The following is a 24,601-nucleotide window of genomic DNA, read 5'->3' as shown; positions in this document are numbered from 1 at the left end:
CACACAAACATGCGCGAACACAAACTCACACACTTACATTCTGCCCAGGACCAATTTATGTATTGTTTTTCTGCAGGTCGCACAGTGGTGCTTAAAAGTGAAAATGCACATCACTTCCTGCTCGGCCACAGTTATGGGACAGATTGGGTGGAATATGACACGCGTGGTTGGCTGAACCTAGCCAGGCAAAATCCCAACCCCCAGAACGCTGCCAATCTGCTGCAGAACTCCCAGAAGTAAGACCCGCCTTTAACCATTTGCACTTCTCACTTTAGTAAATTAGTCCAAAAACATATTATACCTATTATGCTTTTTTCATTTGACCTTTCCTTTATTGTGTAATATAGTTGTTTGTGCATGTAAACAGTCTACAAAGTTACAAAGCACAAATTCCACGACAAAAGGGACTCCACGACCTGCCTTAAAGGCCTTGTTTGTATTCCTGCCATTATTTCCGTGTCATACCTATGCCACCATGTAACACATTTGCATAATCCCCGCCTGCTGGCTATTTTGTATTTTATACAATGGTAGTTATAAGGCCAGGAAGAGGTTATCACTCCTCTATTTGAAAGAAAAAACATGATTACATGGACTTCCAAAGGCAGTGGAACTGAAGAACCAGTGATTTTTAACACTATTCCTCAGCAGCACAACTACAACCTTTTGTATAGTAGTGTGCCTTTTGGCGTTAAAAAAACCCACTGTCAGGATTTACTAAAGACATGCAGTGAAAAATTAGCACTGAAAAGGCATTATTTTTGCAGATGACCTTATTGAATATGCATTTGTGGGAGTTTCCCTTTCAGACGCAAAATTTATAGGAGGAGAGTGTTTAAATTAATCATGCAAGGTGATTTACTGAGGTTTGCTCTAGTCAATTTACTGGTATTTGTGCCATTATTTTCCACCCAAAAAAGCATGTCTTAAACCAGACGCTAATTTGCGCTGCTCTTGGTAGATTGCGTTGGTCATTATGGAAATGATCCGGCTGTTTCTGTGTTCTTTAATTTGTGCGGCGTCGTAAGTAGATCAAGCGCAGAACTTTCTTGCCCTGTTTAGTAATTCTGGCCCTAAATCATGTAGACTTGTTCTAGTAGACCTCCTAAACAAAATTATGAACCTGTAAATGCGGATAAAAGGGGCGTTTTTCATTCAAGAACAAACTGTCTTTCCTACAGAAAGAGCATCAGCGGGATGTTTGTGGGCCGCTCCAGCAGTGCTGCGGTTCTGACCGGCTCAATCGCCGGACTGGAGGGCGTCTCTCAGCTCGCCCTGCGCCGGGCCACCGGCATGAGGAAGACCTTCACCACAGGCATGGCAGCGGTCAAGAAGAAATCTCTCTGCCTTCAGATTAAACTCCAAGTGGTGAGTTTTCAAGAGGATCCTACACTGAATAGTAGTTGTTGGATTTGATGTTTCTTCTAAAATCTTTGGGGAATTGTTAAAATTCCCCATTAATTTGAAGAAATGGCTAATACTACTCATTATATATTACCTCTTTCGATCAGGATGCACTGTTGGACACCGTTCGCAGATCCAGGGTTCACTTTGTCCACTGTCTGTTACCCCGAGCAGAAGTTCTGAGGGCCGCAGGATCCTCAGAGGAGAGTTGCGACCCTGGACTCATGCAAATGGATGTGGCTTTGCTCAGGGCCCAGATCCGTGGCTTCAAACTGCTGGACAGTTTGAGGATTTACAGACAAGGTGAGATTGAAATACAAGAGATTGAAAGATCTAATCAAATAGATACAATGAAGTCCTCTCTGTTATTTCCTGCTGAATATCCGCTTGCTTTGTGCAGGTTACCCTGACCACATGGTCTTCTCTGTGTTCAGAAGACGCTTTGACATTTTGGCCCCTCACTTGACCAAGAAACTGGGCCGAAACTATATTGTGAAGGATGAGAAACGAGTGAGTAGCTATTTAAGAGAATAATGAGCATGGAAATAATAGTACAAAAGCTTTACAAATTACCGAAATTAAGTTTTGGGCTCCTCTCGCTCTTGTGTTTCGTGAGTCCAAGACAGAAATGAACTCTGGGTAATCAGGGTTATTGTGACAGTTTAATCAAGAAACCCCAGCTGGGTCGCTGACTTGAATCAATACGCAGAGCAGACAGGAAAAATGTAGTAATTGCTCTGGGCTTTAGTGCTTACTTAATGCCCAAATGTACTGTAATTATCAGCTAGAAAAATGTCTCCATCCAGGGGCCTCCTAATCTCTTTTTGGTCCTGTGATTAGCCGGGGGTAAAGGAGAGTTTTATACAAAACATTTGCACTGTGGTCCTGGGCATGTAAATGGCAGACAGGGTCCAAAGTTAACATTCGCCAAGTGCCAAATGCAAGTACAAATTGGCTTTGTAGAGTAAAAAATTATTCATGAGTTGAATTCATGAGCATAATGCATAGTTTAAAAATGACAACGTGAATCTCACTGATACAAATAACATGAATATTCAACTATTGAAACATATTCTAACAACTTTTCCTAAGTGGAAACATTGTAACATAGAAAGTTGCAATTACAATAAAGTCGTACAATAAATTACAAAAAATATACATACATCAAATGGGATATAACATCAAATTGTGCACTGTTGTGAGAAATGAAGTTGCAATTGTGAGATACAGTATAACATTGTATATTAAAGGGATATTTCACCGCTGGAAAAATGAATGTGTATTTAAATTGGGTCAATTTATGGAGTAGAAATGTGAAATTATTTTAGAAGTTGGTGCATTCTAGACTGAGAAAAGCCAGAAAATGTTTTTTTGGCTCATGTGAATGAAAGACAACAACTCCCAGAATGCACTTGCTTCGCTGCCCTACGAGGCCACTCCCAAGCCATGCCTACTGGTTACAGAGGGCAGTATCGAAGAAATGATACAACTAGGCTACTAGTTGACTCGAAACTGAAAAGACGCCGTTTTATCGTGAGATCCCCCTATGGGCGGGTTGAAAACATGCGGAACTAGCTCCTCCTACTGGCTGTAGTCTCTCGCCTCTGGCCAAATAAGCCTCCGATATCGGAGGTTTTTTTCCAGACACACAATACAGAAATCTCTCGTCTCAGGGGGACATGCGAAAATACTACCGGGTTTCTACTGATACAAAGCTTAATGCTAATCGGTGAAGTGTCCCTTTAAGATAAACTCAATTGTGAGATAGTCATATTGTGAAATATAAAGTCATACTGTGAGATTTAAAGTTTAGTTTTTTTACTCTGAGGCTGAAATAAGCATGTGTTCTTGACTTGTACAAACCTGTGCTGTAAAGAATGAACAGCTAAATAATCCCATTGTCAATGGGACTAAATATATATTTTTTGCAAAATACAGTTAATGCCCCATCTAAAACATTAATTGCTGGTAAATTGACAGGTATAGCTAAAAGTCAATTTTAGACACCTAACACCTTCTTTTAGAGTAAAAAGGGTACAGAAAGATGCCCAACCTCTTTTTGTAACACAACAGAGAAGGTCAGTGGTGTTTCAAGTCCCAGAGAAAGTAGAAACGATGCAGAATTGGAGATCTAGAGAGACACAACGAGAAAGAAAAAGACAGAGGGAGGTAGAACCGTGTCTCAGAGGAGAGTTTTTTGTGAACCAATTCAAACAATGGCCCTTTAGTTGTCAGGGGCCAGAGCCCCCTTTACCACTGTAATCTAGATGAGCCTTTTCAGATAGATCGAGTTCTCAAGACCTTTCCGCATGAGAGAGACAGTGTCAGTGTCACGGTGAGGGCTGATGGTCGCCTGGACAGTTTGGGGACTGTATAACCAGTGAGAGTGTGTCCTGTAGGCCTACACAGGGGTCAGCAGTTTTTTTTTGTAATGTACACTGTGTGAACTAGACATGACAGTGTGTGTGTGTCGTTGCAGGCAGTAGAGGAGCTTTTGGAGTCATTGGAATTGGAGAAGAGCAGCTATCACATGGGTCTTAGCAGGGTGAGTACACAGAAACACACATTTCTGTTCAACCTATCATTTTAGAAGCATCAAAGGATCCAGGTGAGTCAAATGTTGAATCTTAAGCGGCGGGTGCTATTACGACTGAGTGCATTTTTCATCATCTACTGCGTGGTCCGTTGGCTGGACGCAAGACACTCTCTTCTCAGCATGAGCTGCTTTGTTTGTTTGAGTCTTTCCTAGTTCTTCATGCCGTCCTAATCAATGCGAACAGACGCTGGCGCTCAACAGTTTAATCCCATCAGCTGGAAAATCATTGCAAGCCAAAAAGACCACTGAAAAAAACGGTGGCGTGTGTAAACAAGCCCCGCCTGGTGCGTTCCCAGAAGAATGGAGATTTATTGGACCGGATTATAAATTGGAATAGTTGGTCATTATTTTGTGGCAGCTGCAATCGGCGTAAAGGTTTACGAAGGCTGAACTGCGCTCCGAAATAGATTACAATGTCAGGGGCCCTTCATGAAGGATTCGAGCAACAAAAACAAACTGATTTACAACTCTACCAGCATCTCCTGTCAGTTCTGCTCGACTTGTGCTCTTACGATTACTGGCAATGAAAAATAAACCAAATAGGCGTTAAATGGACATTGATTTACTTGGTTTGTTCAGATTGTTGTGGTCAGATGTTGACACTAGATAAAATAGTTGCATGATTGTAATTAGCATTCGATTTTTTCCGATTTTTTTATTTGAATAAGTAAAAGAAAACTGATACTGAAATGGATAGAAAAGCCACCTCTCTCTTGCTGTTAAAGAAATATATCCATATTATTTTTCATATTAAATTGATTGAAGACCATTCATTAATTCATTACAAAAAACATTAATGTGCTTACGCGTATGCTTATGCTTACTCCATATGAGTTTATTCACATCTCTTTTACTACTATTAAATTTTATGACCATCATAATATGCACTTTTAACATGCTCCCTTTGCTGTTCTCACAACTGTGTTGGTGTGTGTGTTAGGTGTTCTTCAGGGCTGGAACAGTGGCTAAACTAGAGGGACAGAGGGATGAACACACCAGACAGAACATCACGCTGTTCCAGGCTGCCTGCAGGGGCTTTCTGTCTCGACAGGCCTTCAAAAAGAGGAAGGTAAAGTCGATTTTCTGTTTTGCTTCAGTCCTGTGCTGGAATTGCAATGTCAATCATACAGAACCTCAACATTTATTTCTCCAACAAAATTCAAGGTTTGGTGTGGGTAAGATTTTAAAAATGTTTTCGAACAAGAAATCTCTTTTGCTCACCAAGGCTGCATTTATTTGATCAAAAATTCAAAAATATTGTGAAATATTATTACAATTTAAAAATAACTGTTGATTAGATTTAATTTAAGGTAAAACATGTCTTTTCTGCACCACCAGTATCACAGTGCAGAATTGCAGACAAAAACACTCCCCTGTCTCACATTGGTCAGCCAAACAGATAGTCCCACGCCCCATTGGTCAGCCAAACAGATAGTCCCACCCCCAATTCGCACCAGTGGTAGAGCCAATGTTGTTGTTGGGCAGCTCAAAAAAAGCTAAATAATCTTTTGAAAGCACCACAAAATCACAGTTTTTACACTTTTTGAGAATTAATCTACAAATCACTCGTTTATAGTTGTCTCTGCATATAAACTGTGGTAGAAAATATTTTAACACTGAAAATATTACACTTCAGTTTTAAATGCTTTCCTGTTTAGTTTCTCTAGAAGCATTATAATTATTATCACGCCGTCTCTGTATCATTATAGTCGAATCACTTTGAGATCATGACATGCAATCAGGCCTCTGAACAAAATCCTCTAAGTGCATTTTATTCATTCCAATCAAATTTACAGTTTTGGTTGGCAAGTCTTTCAGTACTTTTTCAAAAATGACATATCAGAGTCATTCTGTGGCTTTTATGTTTGTGTTTGCAAAGGAACATTAATCATTTCATGCCACGCTGTTAATGCGACTGTCATGTCATTCACAGATGGAGATCTGTATCATCAGCCTGTTTGTTCTGAACTCACATATTGCAGAAATTAAGGAATAGTTCAGTCAAAATGAATATTCTGTCATCATTTACTCATCCACGTGTCATTCACACGTCTTTCACACTCACTCACACTCATGTCAGTAAATGGGCCAGCAAAAAAACAGCACAAAAGATTTGACTTAGGATGTGCTATAATATAAACAACATTAGGAAATAGAGTAAATGAAGACAGAATTACAATTTTTGTGTTCCTTTAGATAAATAAAAACCCCTCTCTATCTCTCAGATCCAGGATTTGGCCATCCGTTGCGTCCAGAAGAACATTAAGAAGAATCATGGCGTGAAGGACTGGCCTTGGTGGAAGCTCTTCACCACCGTACGGCCTCTAGTCGAGGTTCAGCTCACCGAAGAACAGATTCGAGGAAAAGACGTGAGTCTTTCCATATTACTCTTTATTGCATGTCCCAGTTTGCTCACTATGTAAAGCCTCTTTCAACTCACAGTAGACTGCAAAGGTTTATCTGTGTGTGTGGGTGCATTTGCCTTAAAGATGACATGGTCTGAGAGCTTTTGTTGCATCAGCGTCAGAGCTGAGAAATCTCTTTGATTCCTGAAGCCGTCATCTCAATCCGAGCTCAAAGCATTTGCAACATTGCTGTCTGGCCCCTTCCTGAACTCACCTTAAGGCAGATAGATCTTGTCTGATCAAAAAAACATCAGATCATACAATATTAGCCCAACTCAGGCCAAATATTGTTTTTTTCTTATCTAAATATTCAATATTGTTTTGTGCTTGAGATTTTGCTGGTATTTTGACTCGTAGGAGGAGATCATGCATCTGAAGTTGAAGCTGGAGAAGGTGGAAAAGGAAAGAAACGAGCTTCGGCTGACCTCGGATCGAATGGAGAGCAGAGTAAGATGTGCAAGCCTCTTATTTGACTTATTTGAAAACCGTTTTGACAATAAATGTAGTAAGTGATGTCTTAATGAAAATGTAAAAATGCAGGAAGGTTTCTGTGACTATTAGGTTTAAGTTGAGGAGTTGATAATATATGAGTAGAAGTCAATTAAAACCCTCGACCATATTAGAAAAACCAATGCATATGTGTGTTTATGTAGATTACGGAGTTGACGGCAGAGCTTTCAGATGAGAGGAATTCTGCGGAGTCTACATCCCAGCTGCTGGAGACGGAGACAAGCGAGAGATTGCGTCTGGAGAAGGACATGAAGGATATGCAGGTACATGTCCTCCATGCTTCAAGAGGACAGATGCTACTAAGTTAACTGTAAATTCAGTTATATAGTTAAATAGTGTAGTTTTTCCAATAATGAGCCTTTTCCAGTGGTATAGTTTACAAAAACACTGCATCACTAGATTTTGTCACATTATATTGCATGTGCAGTTTTACTTCCAAGCATACTGAGTTGATAATTAAACACATTCCTCTAAAATGTCTCTTACATGTAGTGTTGGAAACGGATTCATATTAGTGAATTGGTTTATTCAGACCAATATGAATTTGGATTTAAATCATAGAAATTGTAAAGATTTAAATTTAACCAAAAAAATAAATAAACAAGAACAACCTTTTATGCATTTTTTGTAAAATATTTAAAGTGCCCATATTAAAGGTTATAAATGCTTTTTTTGGAAGTTTTCTAATGTTGTTTTGGAGGTCTTCTACAATAGATTTACATGTGTCAAAGGTAAAAAAAAACACTTTCATTTTCTCATAATCTACATTGCATATCACCTCATTTCTCAAAGTCTGAAAATGGTTTGTTCGAAGATTTAGTCTGTCTAAACCCCTCCTTTCCGCGAGCATACTCTGCTCTGATTGGTCAGATGGCCCAGTCTGTTGTGATTGGTCTACTGTTTACAGCGCGTGTCGGAAACGAAACACCCATTACTGTATCTGATTTTCAGCTCTGGAGGCTTCCTCAGTGCTTGTATACACAATGAAAAGAACAGTAACAATGGCGTCGTTTATTTAACGTATCAATTCCAGTGCGAATCCTCATCCTTTGGAAGTCCATGCAAAGTGGATTTGCAGCGCTGAAAACAGCTTCTTGTCGACAACATGAACTAAACTCTTCCAGACCTCAGCTACAACCACAGTGTTTGAGGACAGGTCAAAGTAGATGTTGTTCATGGGCAGCCAATGAAGACCATAGGCTGACATTATGCAAATTTGTTACATTGTTTCGTATATATGTAAAAGGAAGTGAGGAAGGAATTGAGACTTTGCACTTTGATCTTTGAAACTTTGCAGACCTTTTACATCCACAAACAGCTATATTGCACACTGCATTAAAGGTAATATTCGAAAAAGCATAATAGGGGCACTTTAAATGCTAATGTTTATCACTATGTTGTCAATATGGTGAACGAACAATATGGCTTTTAAGTACAGTAGTACTTTTTTTATAAGTGTAGCTTTACTGTAGTTGAACTGCTTTAAATTTTGAGTAGTTTGTGTCATGGATTGACTGGAAGTTGTGGTAAAAGAGTGTTGGAGAGATCTTATAGTTAAAAAACTTTCTTTTATAATCTGAGGAGGTTGTGGTAGGAGTGTATTTTGTGAGTGGGCTGCTGGAGAACACACCTTTTTCTCGTCTTTTTCTGAAACTCAGGTGAAGTTTGACTCTGTGAAGAAACAGATGGAGTCCATGGAGATGGAGATCATGGAGGCCAGACTCCTTCGTGCATCAGAACTCAACGGCGAGATGGACAATGATGGCGATGATGATTCTGGTAAAAAACAAAACAACAAGCTAGATGACCAATCAGATAGCAGCAGAAGCTGACTACCAAAATGTTTAATTTTAATAAGAACATATCAGTTTTTTAGAGAAGTAGGAATGGTTTCCCTGGCTGCTGGGACAGAAAGAGTGCTAGTTTGGTAAAAAAACTGCTCAAAACACACACATACACACACACAAAAAAAATCTTTCTGTCTCTGTGTTTGTGTTCACATCAGGAGGTGAATGGAGGTTAAAATATGAACGTGCCATCAGGGATATGGATTTCACAAAGAAAAAACTCCACCAGGAGATGGATGACAAGCTGGAGACAGAACAACAGAACAAGAGACACCTGGAGAGAAAAGTTAGTATAACAAGGCAAATACACACACGCACAATGCACACACACTAGGCTTGCCAAACAGACTATACACACAATGTGAAATGTATCTGAATTCAAACTCTGCTGCAATACAGTAAATAACTCTCTGACGATGGAAACCAGTAACACTTCAGAATCTTTAGACTTTTATAAACTTCACTTTCCTGTCTCTCTCTGTGTGTAGTTTGCAGAGTTACAGGCTGACCAGGAGGAGTCCCAACGATCTGTCCAGCAGCTGAAGAAGAAATGCCAGCGGCTGGCAGCTGAATTGCAAGACACCAAACTGCACCTGGAAAATCAAGAGGGGCGAAACCATGAGCTGGAGAGAAAACAGAGGAAGTAAGAGCCAATCACACACACAAAACCAAAAGAATCAATCAGCAAATGAACAGCCCAAACAATCAGAAAGTAAACAAACAGCTTATACAACTAAATGACAAAAACAAACAGTAAACAAACAATCATGCAGTAAAGAGATGGGTCAAACAATAAACTGTTTTCAATAAAGTCTTTACTGTATGAGTAAACAAATTGTATGATTGAACAAACGTTTGATCAAACTATGAAATCTTGTCCTGTATATGAACAAGGAACTGTATTCAAATAAATGGGGACTTTCCATAGACATCATGATTTCAATATTGTTCAAACTGTATATTCTATCACCTGAACCTACTCCTAAACACAACCCTCACAGAAAACTTTCTGCATTTTTACATTTTCAAAAAACATAATTTAGTATGATTTATAAGCTGTTTTCCTCATGGGGACCAAAACAAGTCCCCCCAATGTATGGTTTACCAGGACCACACACACACACACCAGTCTCTGTTTTCAGTCTCCTGCCTGATCACCTGCTGAGGTTTGACTATAGAGATTTCTGTTTGATTATTGTTTACTCTGTGGTTATTTTTTACTGTTTGTTTGTATGGGCTGTTTGTGTCTAATTTGAAAGGTTGAGCTGTCTGTTTAGTTTTTGTTTCTTTGTTTACCGTTTGTTTGATTAAACAGTTCCTTTACTTTCTGATTAGTTGGGCTGTTCATTTAATGTTTGGGCTGTTTGTTTACTTATCATTTAATCACACGTTTGTTTAATCATACAGTTTGTTTAATCAAACAGTAAGCAATTTATGTTAAACAATTGATTGTTTAAGATGTTTGATTACTGTATAATTGTTTGGGCTCTTGTATGATTATTTGTTTACTGTCTGATTAGTGTATTTTGTTTGTCGTTTAGTTGTTTAAGCTGTTTTTCTGATTTTTTTTTTACTGTCTGATTTCTGTCTTTTGTTTGTTTAGTTAAAGCTAATCGTTTACTGTTTGATTACTGTCTTTTGTTTGTTATTTAGTTGTTTAAGCAGTTTGTTTAATGTCTGATCACTCTTTTGTTTGTTGCTTTGTTTAAAGCTGTTATTTTCTGTCTGATCGCAGTCTTTTGTTTGTTGTTTAGTTGTTTAAGCTGTTAGCTTACTGTCTGATTGCTGTTTTTTGTTTGTGTATTGCTAGACTGCTTGATGTTTTTTTTCATGTGGCTGAATTGTGTTTAGTATTTGGCTGATGTTGCTCATAACTAAAGCTTAGCAGATCAGACGTAGAGCTGGAACTAAACCTTAACATGCATGACATTTCATGAGTAACCTTGGTGCCATAGACCTTATTCTGCTCAGAATTTTCAGCATCTGTAGAATTTGAGATGGAAAAAGAAGATCAGATTACTCAAATCAAAAAATCCACAAGATCAGTAGCAGAAGAGGAAATGTTTGCTCTGGTGCCTACTGACTGAATCTCTGTTTGATAGTTTATGCCCATGAGCAGACTATCATGTTTTTTTCCCATCATACTGTGGTTGAAATTACTTTGCTCAATGCTTATCTTCTGAATTTTCTGGCAGGTTTGATGTGGAGAAGAACCAGGCTCAAGAAGAACTACTGAAGGAGAGGAACCAGCGGGAGAAACTGGCCCGAGACAGAGATATGATGGCGGGCGAGATGTTTACACTCAGACAACAGCTAGAGGTGAGAACTAAGATCGAAAAGTCGAAAAATCGAAAAATCACTCTCTCTTGTGTCCTTAAGCAAGACACTTAACTTCAGATTTCTGTAATAATTCTATGGTATGTTGCTCTGGATAAAAGCATAAGCTGATGTGTATAATTTAAAAAAATAGGAGAAGGACACAGAGCTGTGTACGGTCAGTGTGAAGGTAGAGCAGCTGGAATCCGAGGTCCAGGATCTCTCCTCTCAGGAGTCCAAAGAGGAGGCTTCAATTACAAAGTTTAAGAAGCAACTGCGTGACCTGGAAGCAAAGGTCAAAGATCAAGAGGAGGAGCTTGATGAACAGGCTGGAACCATTCAGATGCTGGAGCAGGTACAAGCTAAAAATTGAATTAAAAGGCGGATAGCGACTCTGAATAGCAGTCTGTTCAGCCCCAGTGTTGTTATTGTTAATTAAAACGAAAACTATTAAAATAATTTTCGTTAATTGAAATAAAGCTGAAATAATGTAAAATATTGATAATAGATTAAAATCTTTAAAACAATCTTCAATCTTAAACTCAAATCTTTCTGACCTCCAGCTTGGAAAATTGCAACTAGGAACTTGGAAGCAGTTTTGCAGAGGATAATATCAAGTTAACCTCACGTAATCTGTGTGTGTGTGATTTAGGCTAAACTTCGTTTGGAAATGGAGATGGAGAGATTGAAACAAACACACTCTAAAGAGCTTGACAGTAAAGATGAGGAGGTGGAGGAGATCAGACTGTCCTGCAGTAAGAAGGTGAACACACAGGATCTGAACACTATCATAGGTCTCTCACAATTTGAGACCTCCATGTTTCCTAATGGCTCTTTTGCTGTGTGTGTGTAGCTGAAGCAGATGGAAGTGCAGTTAGAGGAGGAATATGACGATAAACAGAGAGTTCTGAGAGAAAAGAGAGACCTGGAATCCAAACTGATGACTGCACAGGAACAGGTACTGACACAACACAAATATTGCAGATAGCATACAATACGCTCAGCAAAACATAACACATTATTACACCATATAACAGGTTGGCCAGAAGGATGTAGAGACAGAGAAACGTCTCAGGAAGGACCTGAAGCGCACAAAAGTTCTTCTAGCTGATGCTCAGATTATGCTGGACCACCTGAAGACTAACGTGCCTAGTAAGAGAGAGATCGCCGCACTCAAAAATAAGGTAGAATCACAATCACAAGCTGCAGAAATTATAATTTATGTTCTTCACTGGATTGATAGATAAAATAGGACTAATTTCTTCATGCGAGCGAATGAGTGTTTATGTTGTATCTGGTTTAGTTGGAGGAGTCCGAGTTTGCCTGCGCAGCCGCAGTTAAAGCACGCAAGTCCATGGAGCTGGAAATTGAAGACCTTCATATCCAGATGGATGACATCACCAAAGCCAAGATGTCTGTGAGTTGAATTCTTTTACTTGGAAACAGTTCCTTGCTCATAAACAGGACAAGATTTCATCGTTTAATCATACGTTTTACAGTAAAGAATGTTTTGACCTGTCTATTTACTGCATGTTTGTTTGTTTGTTTACTGTTTGATTTTGGTATTGTCATTTAGTTGTATAAAACATTCTTATTGTTTAGGTTGTTCGTTTGGTGATTGATTCTTTTGGTTATTTGTTTACTGATTGATTTTGTTAGTTATTTTTGTTCATTTTGTTCGAACAGTTCATTGTTCATAAACGGTACAAGATCTTCATATACACCATTTATCACCTTTCCAACCACATTTTCAGATGTTTCACAAGTTTCATTTAGTTCCTCCAGTTATTGAGCAGTTAAAGGGGCTATGTGTAGAATTCAGAAACCTGTGTTATTAGTGACACCAGTGGCCGTTAAGTGAACTGCAGCCAGCAACTTACCGCTTGTGCTCGCACTCGTGCACATGTAACGTACTAGAGACTAAACAAGATTCAAGCCCTGATATACTATGGCGAAGTTCTTTTTCCTTCTTTCCTTAGAAATAAAAAGAAGTTGGAAAGACCTTTGCAGCGATATACTGTTAACGAACATCTAGACGCCGTCCATGCTGCTGAGAGCGACAATTAGATGTTTATTTAAATATGTTCTACGCACTTTTATCAATAACAAAATAAACGCTCAAGAAAAATGAAGAGAAAACAGCAGTTAAGAAAGCATCTAATCATAGTGATGTGGGTATGTTTGCACAAGCTCTGCAACAATGATGTCGACAGATGAGGTAATTAAAATGACACTGTTATGATAGTTTAATTATAAAGTATGTTTGAGACTATAGACTATAGTTCGTTCTGGCTGTGTGAATGAATCCATTTTCTTTGCATGACAAATTGACATTACACTACAGAATAGCCCTTTCTGCATTATCCTGAACATTAAGCATTAATTTAATGTGTCATTGAACTGAAGAGAGGCTCTCGGGAGCGTGTGTAAATGTCAAATCCTTTTGATTTTCCCCATTGAAAGCGTCCTTAACATAAAAATCAGTCTACAGGCTTTCATAGACGACCTAGGAAGTCAGGGAACTAAAATTTTGTCCAACAGATCTGTCAGAGCTTTAGTCAGGCAATATATTTGTTTTGATATAATATAATATATATATATATATATATATATATAATATGTGAATAGAGCAAAATAAATGTGTCATGATTCACTCAAACTGCTGGGTAGAGAGAAATAACGAGCATGTAGTCATTTTCCTGCTCAGGCTGATGGAAAAACCATTTAGAGTTTAAACTTTAAACCTCTGGTAAAGAATCATGGTGTCCTAGCCAAGCACAACATGATAAAGCGTTAAATCCTGTCTCCTCCATGTTAATCTGAGTTTTTGCCGTAACACACTGTGACTGGCAACAAGACATTTTTACAGTTGCTCGGTTTTCATTCCTGCAGTGTCTTGCTCTCTGGCCCCGCCCACTGTAAAATCTCATTGATCCAAATCCTGCTCCACATGGAATTTTAAACATCAAATATGTTCTGATTGGCTGTGATTTTGTCACTTCACATTTCACCTCGCTGAGGACAGAAAAAAGGGTGGAGATGAAATGAAAATCAGTGCAGCTTTACTCTTCTCTGATTACTCTTTCTGAATCTTTCTTCATTTGAAAGCAATCCCTTTCTCTCTAATCACTCTAAAGGCTCTTTCAAGAACCCAGAAACATGTTACTCAGTTAGAATTAAATGGCTCAGTTGTGGTGTGCATTTGATTTATTTCTTATGAAGAAGAGGAGATGATGTCAAATAGGAGAGTTTAAGGGTATAATCTCCTCGTCACTGCCTTAACCAGAAATATGCAATTACTGCGTGTAATGACAGTGTTTTAGTCCCACTCTCGTTCTTACTCTAAAATGGCAGAAGCATAGTTGTTAAAACGTTGCAGTGCTGCTGTGACAGTATTTTGAGAAGTGTTCTGTTATTAAAAGTAATATTAGTTTTTTTTGGTCAAAAAGATCATTCTGCTCTAAAAGGGTCACAGAGAGCAGGGAAAACAAAGAATAAAATGCTAAATAAATAGGATTTGTAACTTTTAAAAGGAATGAAAGCTGTCAAAAGCTGTGCGTCTAGTCAAACTGTATTTCGGTGCAGTATTTATCTGTCAATTCAGACAGTTGCCAACATTGACAGGATGTGTTTCCTCATCCTTGAAAACCTGTGAATAAACTATTTAAGGGACTCACCCAACCTTGTCTGTTCTGACTAACTCAGTTGGAGGAGCAGATAAGTCGTTTGCAGAGAGAGAAGAATGACCTGCAGTCTCGCTTTGAGGAGGATCAGGAGGACATGAACGAACTCATGAAGAAACACAAAGCAGCAGTGGCTCAGGTGACCATGCATATATATATATATATATATATATATATATATATATATAGTTAATACTTTTATTCAGCAAGGATGCATTAAATTGGTCAAACATGACAGTAAAAGATTTGTATTTGTCAAATCAATGCTGTTCTTTTGAACTTTCTATCATCAAAGAATCCTGAAAAAATATACATCATGGTTTCCACAAAAATCCACATCAAATCAGCATATTAGAATGATTTCTGAAGGATGTCTCATGCTCTGATTTGATGCTCAAGAAACACTGAAGACTGAATGGAGTAATGATGCTGAAAATTCACAGGAATAAATTACAATATTCAAATATAGAAAACAGTTATTTTAAATTGTAGTAATATTTCACAATATTACTGTTTTACAGTATTTTTGATCAAATAAATGCAACCTTGGAGAATGCGACAGACAGAGATATATATCAACATTATATCAGCCATTAAAAACATTTAAGATACTATAGCACAAATTAAGAATTAAAATTAACTCTGTGTTACATATGTGTGTGTGTTTAGTCTACAAGAGATCTGGCACAAATCAGTGACCTGCAAACCCAGGTGGAGGAGGCCATGAAGGAAAAACAAGAGATCCAGGATAAGGTACCAAAAAAAAATTCCTCAAATACAAAAAGCAGACGCTCTCTTCCTTTTTTGGATGACACAGTTGACACAGCCCGAAATCGACCCCTATTCCCTCATTTACCATTTCCTTCACTATATAGTGGATATTGATTAGTGGCCAAAGCAGTGAGAGAACTGCGGTGGGTCGGTCGCTTGTGATCTTGAATGTAACCTCAGTGTGTGTTTTTATTCTTTTCGGCAGCTTCACTCCCTGCAGTCACAACTTGAATTTCAGGAACAGTCTATGGTGGAGAAATCTCTGGTCAGCCGTCAGGAAGCCAAAATCCGTGAACTGGAGACCAAACTAGAATATGAGAGGACCCAGACCAAACGTCTGGAGGTGAGTCATGTGTGCAACTCATATTGTATTACAAATTCAATTAATTCATAGCAAGACACTGAACCAGGGCTATAGTTCTAGTTTCTAAAAAAAATGTCTTTTAGTTGTAAATTTCCTTTAGTTTTAGTTCATTTAATGTTAATTTTAGTTTTTATTCAATGACTGAGCACAACAAATTATTCCATGCATAATTTTCTTAGTGAATTGGGAGCTAAAACAACGTCCACGGCATCAATGGCCACAATTCATTTACAGTTCATTCTTTTAATGAGCTCTCATCTTTGGCTTCTCCATCTGTCCATGTTCGACCTCCAGTCTCTTGTAACACGGCTGAAGGAGAATCTGGAGAAGATGACTGAGGAACGAGACCAGCGTGTTACCAGCGAAAACCGGGAGAAGGATCAGAACAAGCGCATGCAGCGGCAGATCCGGGACATAAAGGAGGAGATGACTGAGCTGTCTAAGAAAGAAACCGAAGCCAGCCGCAAAAAACATGAGCTGGTGAGTTCCAGAGCAGGATGGAGATTGCCTTAGTATCACTATAGCAACTATAATGAAGAGAAACTGCCACAATGCCACCTTTTATGCATAGTAACCATAGCTTAACTGTGGCATTTGTTGTAAGGACACAGGTAAAACCCATGGATGGCTCCTCATTACTATAAAATGGTTTCTATAAAACACACTATGGTTACTGTATTAAAACCGCAGTCATTTTTCATAACTTTGATTGGTTGGACCTTTAACAGGAAATGGATATTGAAAGTCTGGAAGCAGCCAATCAGAGCTTACAAGCAGATCTGAAGTTGGCCTTTAAGCGGATTGGGGACCTGCAGGCCGCTATGGAAGATGAAATGGAGACGGATGAAGATGACGACCTCATCAATAGGTATGAGGATTAGTCTCCTGTCATGTTCCCATGGCAACATTTCTCTGAAGTTGATCAGGATGACCACTGCATGTTACTTTCGTTGACATGCACTTTTTTCAGTTATTTTGCTTTTCTTTTTCTTCTTTTGTTTCCTGTCTCCAATTTCATTTTAATGGATCAACAATTTACTCATTTTCCATTTTCTCCTTTTTTTTCCTCTTTTTTTCCCCCCTTTTTTTGGAAGTTTACAAGACATGGTGACAAAGTATCAGAAAAGAAAGAACAAAACGTGAGGATACTAAATGGTCTTTGTTTCTCATCTGTTGTTGGTTTGACTTTGTAATTATATTCATTGTAAAAGCATGTGGAAAATGTTATTGTATTAATCTGCGGTACAACAAACCATATGAAGTCTTACATGGAAAGTATTATAATATTTTTTTTAGCTGAAATGGATTCATTAGTCTAATAAGTCATTTGATAATACAGCAGCATTTTCCTGTCTTCATGAGCATGTGCTGTACATGTTTAACACTATCATTATTGCTCATCTGATTTTACTCATAACACCAGCCATCTTTTCATCAGAGCCCTCAGAGTCATGGAAAACCAGTGAAAATATCAATATATATTTAAAAATTGGGATTTCTAGACTTATTTAGATTTTCTTCTTTTTTTTTTCATGAAAATTAATCTTTACAAAATTATTGAATTTTTTATAGTGAATAGGATTTTTTTTTTTCTAGTTATGCTCAGCTCTGACATATTTAATCAGCAACAAATCGCTCTTTGTGAGTGCAATCTTTAAAAAAAAAAAGTCATGGACATGGCATTAAAAAGTCAGGGAAATTGGTAATTTGTCAATAGATGTGGAAATCTATATATACTGAAAAACACAAAGAAACTAAATGAATACCAAATGAATGCATTTAGAAGTTTCCACTCCCTGAGCGAATTATGATTCAGCATAAAGTTTCCCAGGTGCTCTATGAATTCCTAGTGCATCTTGCTACTTAACTGTGTTTAGCACATTGTTACGTGTTTATGTGTTTTGGTGTGCAAGTGTAACTGCTTGGATTTGGGAAGGGGGGAATCCACTGCATTCGGTTGATTTGCTGTAATTGGGTGGAACTGCAATATGCAACCAAAAAAAGCAGATTGTCACAGTCGATTAGCATCAGAATGTGAGCTGTGTGTGTGCTTAAGCTTTAAATTGTGCGTGACGGTAAGTTGAAATTCTCCACAAACAGCTGCAGCCTAAATCCAATGCACTCATGACGTCCCTGATTGTGCGTTTGTGCAATTTTTAAACGTTTATGCTTGAATAAGCTTTAGTGTGTATTCTTAAAAATAGAGCCTGGTATAAACAGTAATATTTACTGCAAAGGCTCATGGTAGTGATATGACATGTGCCACTGCATTCACAGATCTCCACAGAGAGAATGCAGTAAGAGATCTGACTTTGAAGTATGATGTGAATGGTTTCTCTTTCTCTCCCTATCTTCTAAAATAGAGGCAGTTACTGTGGGATGGATTGAAATCCTCTTCTCCCAGATTTTTTTTATTGAAACCACTTGTTGTGGCACTAACAACTAACTGAAGTATCATAACCTTGTCTTGACCAGCCGAAATGACCTTTATGTCAGCTGCTATGTCTGATTGAGCTTCTCTTGTTATCAGTGGAGATGAATCAGATATGGACTCTGAGGTGGAGGACCGAGTGGATGGGGTGAAGTCATTGCTCTCCAAAAGCAAAGGATCCACTAAGACGCTCACGGATGAGGGCACCCAGAAAACCACCAGGTCAGTATGGAAACCCCTTTAGTTGCATATTAGAGTTTCATTTCAAGGCTTTAGATAATTTTACGAGGCCTCGGAGTTGGATAAATTAAACCACATTTAATGATGTTGGGGAACTAGTGACAAGTTTGTTTACATTTAATGAAGGCTGTGTTCTTACTTTGGAAGTGCAGGTGAATATTTAATTGATCATTTGAAAGCTTTAAACACTTGATCCCGGGAAATTGCGGTAAAATTGCTAGAGTGCCTTCTGTGTGAACGCAAACACGTCCTGGGATTGATGCCGGGATCGATGCCAGGATGGGGACCTAGTAACATTGCCGGGATCAGTCCCGGAACATGCCCTGTGTGAACAAAAACCCAGGACGTATAGGGGTGTGTCGTAGTGATGACGCACGTGCCATCGCAATGATGTAGTTATCGTGCGACTATGTTGCTCTTAGAAGAAAGTTTGTGTTCGTCATCAACAAAGAAAGAACGAAAAAATGTCTGAAACAGGGACTGTGTAATAAAGTGTTACCTTATCATGTTTGTTAGTTTTATGACCAGAATAATCCCTGCCTCAAAGTTTTCTGTGCAGAGCTGATTGAACATTCGTTCAAAGAGAATAGGCGGCTTTTTTACAGGATAAGAACATTGGGGGGGCTACTGATGTGGTTTACCAAAGAACCAGCCAAGACTTGCATATGACCTCTCCATCTGTGAGAAGTTCATATAAGTTCAAGACAGCATTTGATGGTCTTGGATTCATGACTGTCTCACCAGGAGCTGCTGTTCCTGTTCTGTTCCTCAGTAGTATTAGTAGGGAACTGTTACGTAACTGCCATTAGGAGTTTAATCCTTTTAAGTTTATTCCTTGGGTTAGTGTAAAATATGCTCCTAAATTACCTCTCAAATCTCTTTCATTCTTTGAATTCATGTTTATCTCTTTCACGGGTATCATCCTGTTTCATTCATTGATCATCTGCAATTCTGCCGCTTTTAATGTGTTTTCTGTTCGTCTCAGACACCCCAATGCTGCTAATGCTGATGTGAAAGATATAAAAGAAGTGAAAGAGGGAAAAGAGGGGAAGGAGGAAGTAAGAAAAGAGTCAGACGAGAGCCGTTCAGTGTCTGTGATGAGCTCGCTCAGCTACAGGAAACGCTCCCATCAGAAGGATGAGAGTTCCCTCTTCAGCGCCCTTCGGGAGCAACCGGACATGCCTGACCGATTGTCGTTACGCAAAGCTAAAAGCAAATCCGTTGACAGGCCTCAGACTGGTGATGACCTGGATGACCGGGGTTCAGTGATCTCCCAGGCTTATTCAGAGGCTACCAGCAGGGCCAGGAAAGGCCTAGACCGTCGATGGACCAAGAGCAGTCCAGAATTTGACAAGGAGTCCATGGTGTCCTCGGTGGCCCCCAGCCGAGCTTCCACCCGCCGCGGGATGGACCAAGATGATGATGCTCGGTCTGGTGTGAGCAGCTTCAGTTTAAGACGTAGTACTTCTTGGGTGGACGACAGCCGCAGCGATTACGGGTCAACGAGTGCCAGTCTGAGGCAACGATCTAGAAGTCGTAGTCCTGGGAGCACTAGCGTCGGGTCTCGAATCTCCCTGGCTCACAGCACTCGACTTAGTGAGTTCGGAGTTCGTTTGAATAATGATGATGTTGATGAGGATGATGATATTGACTCTGTGAGTGTGGCCGCATACAGTCCACGCTCAGTGGGCCGTAGTCTGTCTACTCCTGCCCAACTACGCTCCTCTGAGAACCCACTGGACACCTCTGATATTAAACCTGTGAGCCACCGCAACTACCTGGACCCCGAGCTAGAAAAAGCTATTAATGAAGTCCTGAGCTTCAAGCCAATCAAATTCAAACGTCGTAGCTTAGAAGACTCGGATGAAGATGAAGAGGAGAAAGGTGGTGGTGCAGGAGAGGAAGAAGAAAGGAAGAACATCAAGAGTTTGCTGCAAGACAAGGACGATGAAGGTCTGGGCCACAGCGGGTCGAGTTTGAGACGCTCCGCTTCAGGTTCTGCTGTAGATTCTGGACGTTCTGGAAGCTCGTTAAGTTCCTTCAGCTCCAAGAGCAGCAGGAAAAAGAACAAGAAGAAGAGCAGGCGTTCTGAGTCCGACAGCTCCTCCAATGAGGGTCACACTCGGCGGCGTTCCGGAAAGAAAGAAAAGAGAGGTTCCAGAAGCTCAAGGAAGAAAGAATCTGGATCTTCCAAATCAGAATCGGAGTCTGAATCATCATCTTCAGGCTCTGCATCAACCGTTTCGTATCGCAGCTCGAACAGCGTTAAAAGAACCCCGGGTAAGAAAACTTCTGATGGGGGTCCGGAAAGTGATGATGAACGACCCTCCAGCAAAAAAGAAGTGAAGAAACAGAAGAAGAAGATGGACAGCCTGGTTATGAAGTATCTCTACAAGCCTGACAGTGAATAAGGATCATTATTAGGTGACTCTGGATGGGCCAGTCAAAGAGTTGATGTTATCAAGAAGCTCCAAACGCATGATGTGTTCTGCAGTGTGTTAAACTCTAAACTAGAGCCCGACCGATTATCAGTCTGCCGACATTAACGACAAAGTCATTAGTGAAGATTATGCAAAAGTATTTCGAATATAATATAGAATAGAACATGCAATGCAAACTAGTTTGGTTACAGCTCAAATGTATCATTCTCATTCTATCATTCACCCTGCCTCCATTACATATTTTTGTCACACAGGTGGTGTTTGATCACCACATTTGAGGGATCATTGCAAAAAATGTGTTTATATTCTGTTTATGTATACTGTATTCTATATACAGTACCAGTCAAAAGTTTGAACACACGAATGGGAAAGTGTGTCCAAACTTTTGACTGGTACTGTACTATAATATACACATAAATAATATCGGCTGATATATCGATATCGGGCTTTTTTTACTCCCTAATATCAGCATCGGCCCCAAAAAATCCATATCGGTCGGGCTCTACTCTAAACAGTGTTACAGTTTTAATAAGCTCTGTCAATAAATGAAATCTAATGATCTCGTTTGTGCCGCTGGATGGAGAAGCATGCCCTGTCATTGAAGCTTAAGCATGGTTTGGGGTTAGAACAATGTCACAGCCAGATTCAAATTGTGCCCACATACAGTGGAGTACTAACACAAGAATGCTTGTCTTGATTTCACCAAGTAGGACATGTTCCTTGTTGGTTCTGGAACCACATGCTATCAATCAGATCTTTGCGGTAAGTTAGAAATTGATTTTGGAGCTTGCAGAACCTTAGGAACCTTATCATTATCAACCATTTAATTTCAGGGGTAATGGTTAGGAATATGTTGGGTACTTAGGAAAGGATAAGTAAAGGGATAGGGTTAAGACTTTTTGTTTTCCGGAACCAACAAAAGATGTTCCAGGAAAACGTAGCAAGCCACCATTAAAGTACACAAAGTTTTAGAGATATTGCAAGAGTTTAAACTGATAATTCAGCAGGACCTTATTAAAAACAGAGTGATATTTTGGGCACTACTGCAGATGTGCATTTGTGAGCAATCTGGGACATTCACTCATGATCTTTGTCCTGCTATCGATCTGTGCATGGCATTGAGCACATTTGACCTCTCGCAAGGAACAGGTCTGCACTGAGTGGGTGGCTGTAACCTTCTCTTTATCTTCTGTTTATTTCCTGTTTCTAAAAAATCTTTTGTCTTTTTTTCCTCCAGCCCCCCTCTCTACAGACTGCACTCAGTGCAAAACGACGAAGACAACACTGGACCAGAGAAAGACACTACACAAACTGGAAGAACTAACCTTAAAGACAGCAATGGTGACAGCCAACCTTCAGAAAGCGCTGCGTAGATCTGATCTGCTGCTCACATGCACTGAAAAATGCCTCTGTTTACCTCTCATCTACCCTAGTACGAACTCACTTTGGGCAGTTCATCACCGCTGGTCTCCATATACCATGTGTTTTACAGTATTTTCTCTGCAGCTGTGTGGCACATGTATTTATTTAGATCTCACATCTCTGTCAACAACCACTTAAAGAAAATGAAGTAATATATTGTGAAAAGGAATGAGAATCTTTATCCAATGTGTAATGTTATTTTGAATGGTTAGAGCAGTGGTTCTCAACCCTGGTCCTGGCACCCCCCAACACTGTAATTTTGTAGGTCTCCCTTATCAAATACACCTGATTCAGGTCATCAGCTCATTAGCAGAGACTCCAAGATCTGAAATGAGTGTGTCAGACAAAGGAGATCCTCAAAATGTGCCGTGTTGGGGGGGCCGGGACTGGGGTTGAGAACCACTGGGTTAAGAGTGACTGCTTCATGACATATTTTGCCTTGAGTTTGCTTGAGTGAACTGTTTAGCAGAGCTTTACTGTAGTTTGCAGTTAATGAAATAGGGTGTTTATCTTTATCTACTTTGTTTCTTTATGAGCTGATGAGCTTCTGTTAACCAGAGTAAGTTAATTTAGCACTGGTTTTCTTAATGGCAGCGTTTGAGTTTATTTTCATATGGGGGTGCATCATGTTTGGGCCTTAAATGATATTTATACCCCTTAAGTTAATATAATAATTTAGTACTATATAATTTAATTCAGCCAAAATGTATTATTAATGGGAGTTTAATAATTTCTGATGTTTTGTCTGTGGGTATGTGTGGTGTGTGCATGTGTAGTGTGTGTGTGTTTGTGTCCTCCTGTTTTTCTATGCATTAAATAAGACTTTTATTATGAAAATTCACGCAAACAAGAGACTTTTTGTCTATGCAGTGGCTTATGCAGTAAAATAAAAATTATATATAAGAGCAATATACATGCAAGAAAGAGTTTTGCATTCATTTTATTGTAAATAAAAGATGTTGATCCATTTTCATGGCTGTGAACTTGATTTCTGATAGATAAGGCTAAAGAGTGTCAGTAGGGTACAGATTCAGCCGTATACCTGGTAGTACAATAGAGATGGATGATTCAGCCAGTTCTTGCCATTTGTTGTGTAATATGCAACAGACAGTTAATGAACAGAGTACCGGCAGTTTGTAGGCATGTCAGCTGAGGCTGAGATGAAGGTTTATATCAGTCATCAAGTTTTTGGAGGGCCATTAATTTGGAGGGGGTTTCCTTAACTGCTGCAAGTTCTAATATGATTGATCAGTCACATGGCAATTACACCTCAGGTGATTGTTTCTCAGATTTGGCTGTTCAAGATGGCAGTATCCATGTTGTGTACTTTCTAAGCAACTGTTCTCCAGGTATGTTACATTTCCTTGATCTAATCCCATCCAAAATTCTTATGCAAGCTAATAAAATAGCATAGGGCATCATAACTCCTCTCCTTTTATCACAAACTGCCTGAAACATTTACACCTTTTAAACATAAGGTTTAGAATCCTGGCATATACAGAAAGTATAATGGGTCTTATTGACTAATAATTGTGTGAACGTGTTGTTTTCATTATATATGTGTGTGTTTTTGCGTGGCCTAATGTCCTCATTTTTATAGTGAAATATTATAACAACCGACTATTGAGGACAATTCACTGGTCCTCACTTGTAAATGGCTTGTAAATCAGCCAAAACATGTTTTTATTTAAATCTAGTGTTTTGCACATGTTTATCTGAGGGTTGTGTTTAGGGATGGGGTAAGGGTTAGGGTGATATAAAATATCATTAACCTGATATAAAATCAATGGAAGTATATACAATGTCCTCATTGATATAGTGAAACAAACATGTGTCTGTGTGTGTAAAATTGTAAATAATTTTTAATTCATATAAAGTTATCCTCAATCACCATTATGATAACAGAAGGGTTACTATTTTGTATTAAGAAAATGTACCTTATTTTCCAACACTCAGAAAAAAAGGTACAAAAGCGGTCACTGTGGCGGTACCTTTTCAAAAGGTACACCTTTGTACCTAAAGAGTGCATATTAGTCCCTCAAAGGTACATATCGGTACCAAAAGTGTACATATTAGTACCTAAATGGTACATATTAGAACCCTTTTGAAGGGTACTGTCCCAGTGACAGCTTTTGTACCTTTTTTCTGAGAGTGAAGGTTTAAAAGAACAT

The 24,601-nt window shown here is 39.0% G+C and overlaps 1 protein-coding gene across 9 annotated transcripts in view; it reads left to right on the top strand.

Annotated features, from left to right (window-relative positions):
* The window catches only part of myo18aa (myosin XVIIIAa), a 52,192-nt gene extending 28,791 nt beyond the window's left edge, over window positions 1-23,401 (top strand). For 4 of the 9 annotated variants that reach the window (XM_084104173.1, XM_084104172.1, XM_084104171.1 and 1 more), the window contains 27 exons: window positions 77-236; window positions 1,182-1,368; window positions 1,512-1,707; window positions 1,805-1,914; window positions 3,884-3,949; window positions 4,941-5,069; window positions 6,226-6,369; window positions 6,763-6,852; window positions 7,059-7,178; window positions 8,574-8,694; window positions 8,921-9,048; window positions 9,251-9,405; window positions 10,958-11,081; window positions 11,233-11,433; window positions 11,731-11,841; window positions 11,932-12,036; window positions 12,116-12,262; window positions 12,382-12,495; window positions 14,784-14,900; window positions 15,431-15,514; window positions 15,738-15,875; window positions 16,191-16,376; window positions 16,625-16,764; window positions 16,991-17,035; window positions 18,427-18,549; window positions 19,553-20,991; window positions 22,246-23,401. In XM_084104173.1, the coding sequence (XP_083960299.1) occupies window positions 77-236; window positions 1,182-1,368; window positions 1,512-1,707; window positions 1,805-1,914; window positions 3,884-3,949; window positions 4,941-5,069; window positions 6,226-6,369; window positions 6,763-6,852; window positions 7,059-7,178; window positions 8,574-8,694; window positions 8,921-9,048; window positions 9,251-9,405; window positions 10,958-11,081; window positions 11,233-11,433; window positions 11,731-11,841; window positions 11,932-12,036; window positions 12,116-12,262; window positions 12,382-12,495; window positions 14,784-14,900; window positions 15,431-15,514; window positions 15,738-15,875; window positions 16,191-16,376; window positions 16,625-16,764; window positions 16,991-17,035; window positions 18,427-18,549; window positions 19,553-20,978 (4,667 nt within the window). In that variant the 3' untranslated portion in view covers window positions 20,979-20,991; window positions 22,246-23,401. The remainder of the gene's footprint in view (window positions 1-76; window positions 237-1,181; window positions 1,369-1,511; window positions 1,708-1,804; window positions 1,915-3,883; window positions 3,950-4,940; window positions 5,070-6,225; window positions 6,370-6,762; window positions 6,853-7,058; window positions 7,179-8,573; window positions 8,695-8,920; window positions 9,049-9,250; window positions 9,406-10,957; window positions 11,082-11,232; window positions 11,434-11,730; window positions 11,842-11,931; window positions 12,037-12,115; window positions 12,263-12,381; window positions 12,496-14,783; window positions 14,901-15,430; window positions 15,515-15,737; window positions 15,876-16,190; window positions 16,377-16,624; window positions 16,765-16,990; window positions 17,036-18,426; window positions 18,550-19,552; window positions 20,992-22,245) is intronic. The other 5 variants (XM_084104170.1, XM_084104174.1, XM_084104177.1 and 2 more) reach the window with 5 other exon arrangements.
* The last annotated feature ends 1,200 nt before the right edge of the window (window positions 23,402-24,601 follow it).

The sequence above is a fragment of the Abramis brama genome, assembly GCF_963993115.1.
Source record: "Abramis brama genome assembly, chromosome: 25".
Classification (NCBI taxonomy): Eukaryota; Metazoa; Chordata; class Actinopteri; order Cypriniformes; family Leuciscidae; genus Abramis; species Abramis brama.
Note: the sequence above shows the minus strand (reverse complement) of the source record. Positions and strands in the feature narration are given on the sequence as shown.